This window comes from Eimeria mitis, genomic scaffold (assembly GCF_000499745.2).
Source record: "Eimeria mitis Houghton genomic scaffold, Emh_scaff4406, whole genome shotgun sequence".
Lineage (NCBI taxonomy): Eukaryota > Apicomplexa > Conoidasida > Eucoccidiorida > Eimeriidae > Eimeria > Eimeria mitis.
The window spans coordinates 2136-2791 of record NW_013572722.1 but is presented as its reverse complement, the minus strand read 5'-3'; the positions used below and the strand labels follow the sequence as shown (position 1 = coordinate 2791).

The window sequence follows — 656 nt, the reverse complement described above, 5'->3', positions numbered from 1 at the left end:
ACGGTTGTGGTGGCCCCCCAGTCAGCTCCCCATCCTAAATGGCGTTTTGCTCCAGCATATTGCCCGGATAAGAGTTCCAAAATTATCTTAAAGTCTTAATTGTCTAATATTAGCTTCTTGAAAGAATCTGCAATGATGGTTCATCCTGTTTTTACGGATCAAAGTGTGTGGGCATTCACACAACAATGGGCTGCTCCCGTCTGCTGAGTGGCTGGACCATTGGCTGGGGCGAATCATGTAGCTGTAGCTGCTACTATTTTTGGAGGCGTATCGTGTTGAACTTTAAAATTCTTTTACTTATCGTAGCAGTTCATAATATCACCAATGCGCTGGAATGGCTGCCCACGAGGCTGGATTCAGCCGCATTTCAGACCAGCACATTGCAGCGGTGATTCGTGATTCTGACGAGTGGGCCTTCGTTGAATACATGATCCAGATTAATACAAGGACTTCTCGTGTCAAGCTTCTCCAGGCCTGGCACATATCACCGCTCTCCGTTGTGAACCAGTTTGAGAAACGCACAGCTGTAAGACTGCTAGCAGCATACAAATTAATGTAAAAGGCCACCAGACAGGCAAATAGACCCAGACATCTAAGAATACAGACTCCAGGATGGTTTCGGCTACGAAACTGCCAAAACCCCTACTGCCACTGCG

General features: G+C 47.0%; 1 protein-coding gene across 1 annotated transcript in view; it reads left to right on the top strand.

Annotated features, from left to right (window-relative positions):
- Positions 1-334: 334 nt before the first annotated feature.
- The window catches only part of EMH_0074870 (Zinc finger protein, related), a gene marked incomplete at both ends in the record, with an annotated part of 2051 nt that continues 1729 nt past the window's right edge, over positions 335-656 (top strand). The window contains one exon of the mRNA XM_013499519.1: positions 335-526. Coding sequence (XP_013354973.1) covers positions 335-526 — 192 coding nt within the window. The remainder of the gene's footprint in view (positions 527-656) is intronic.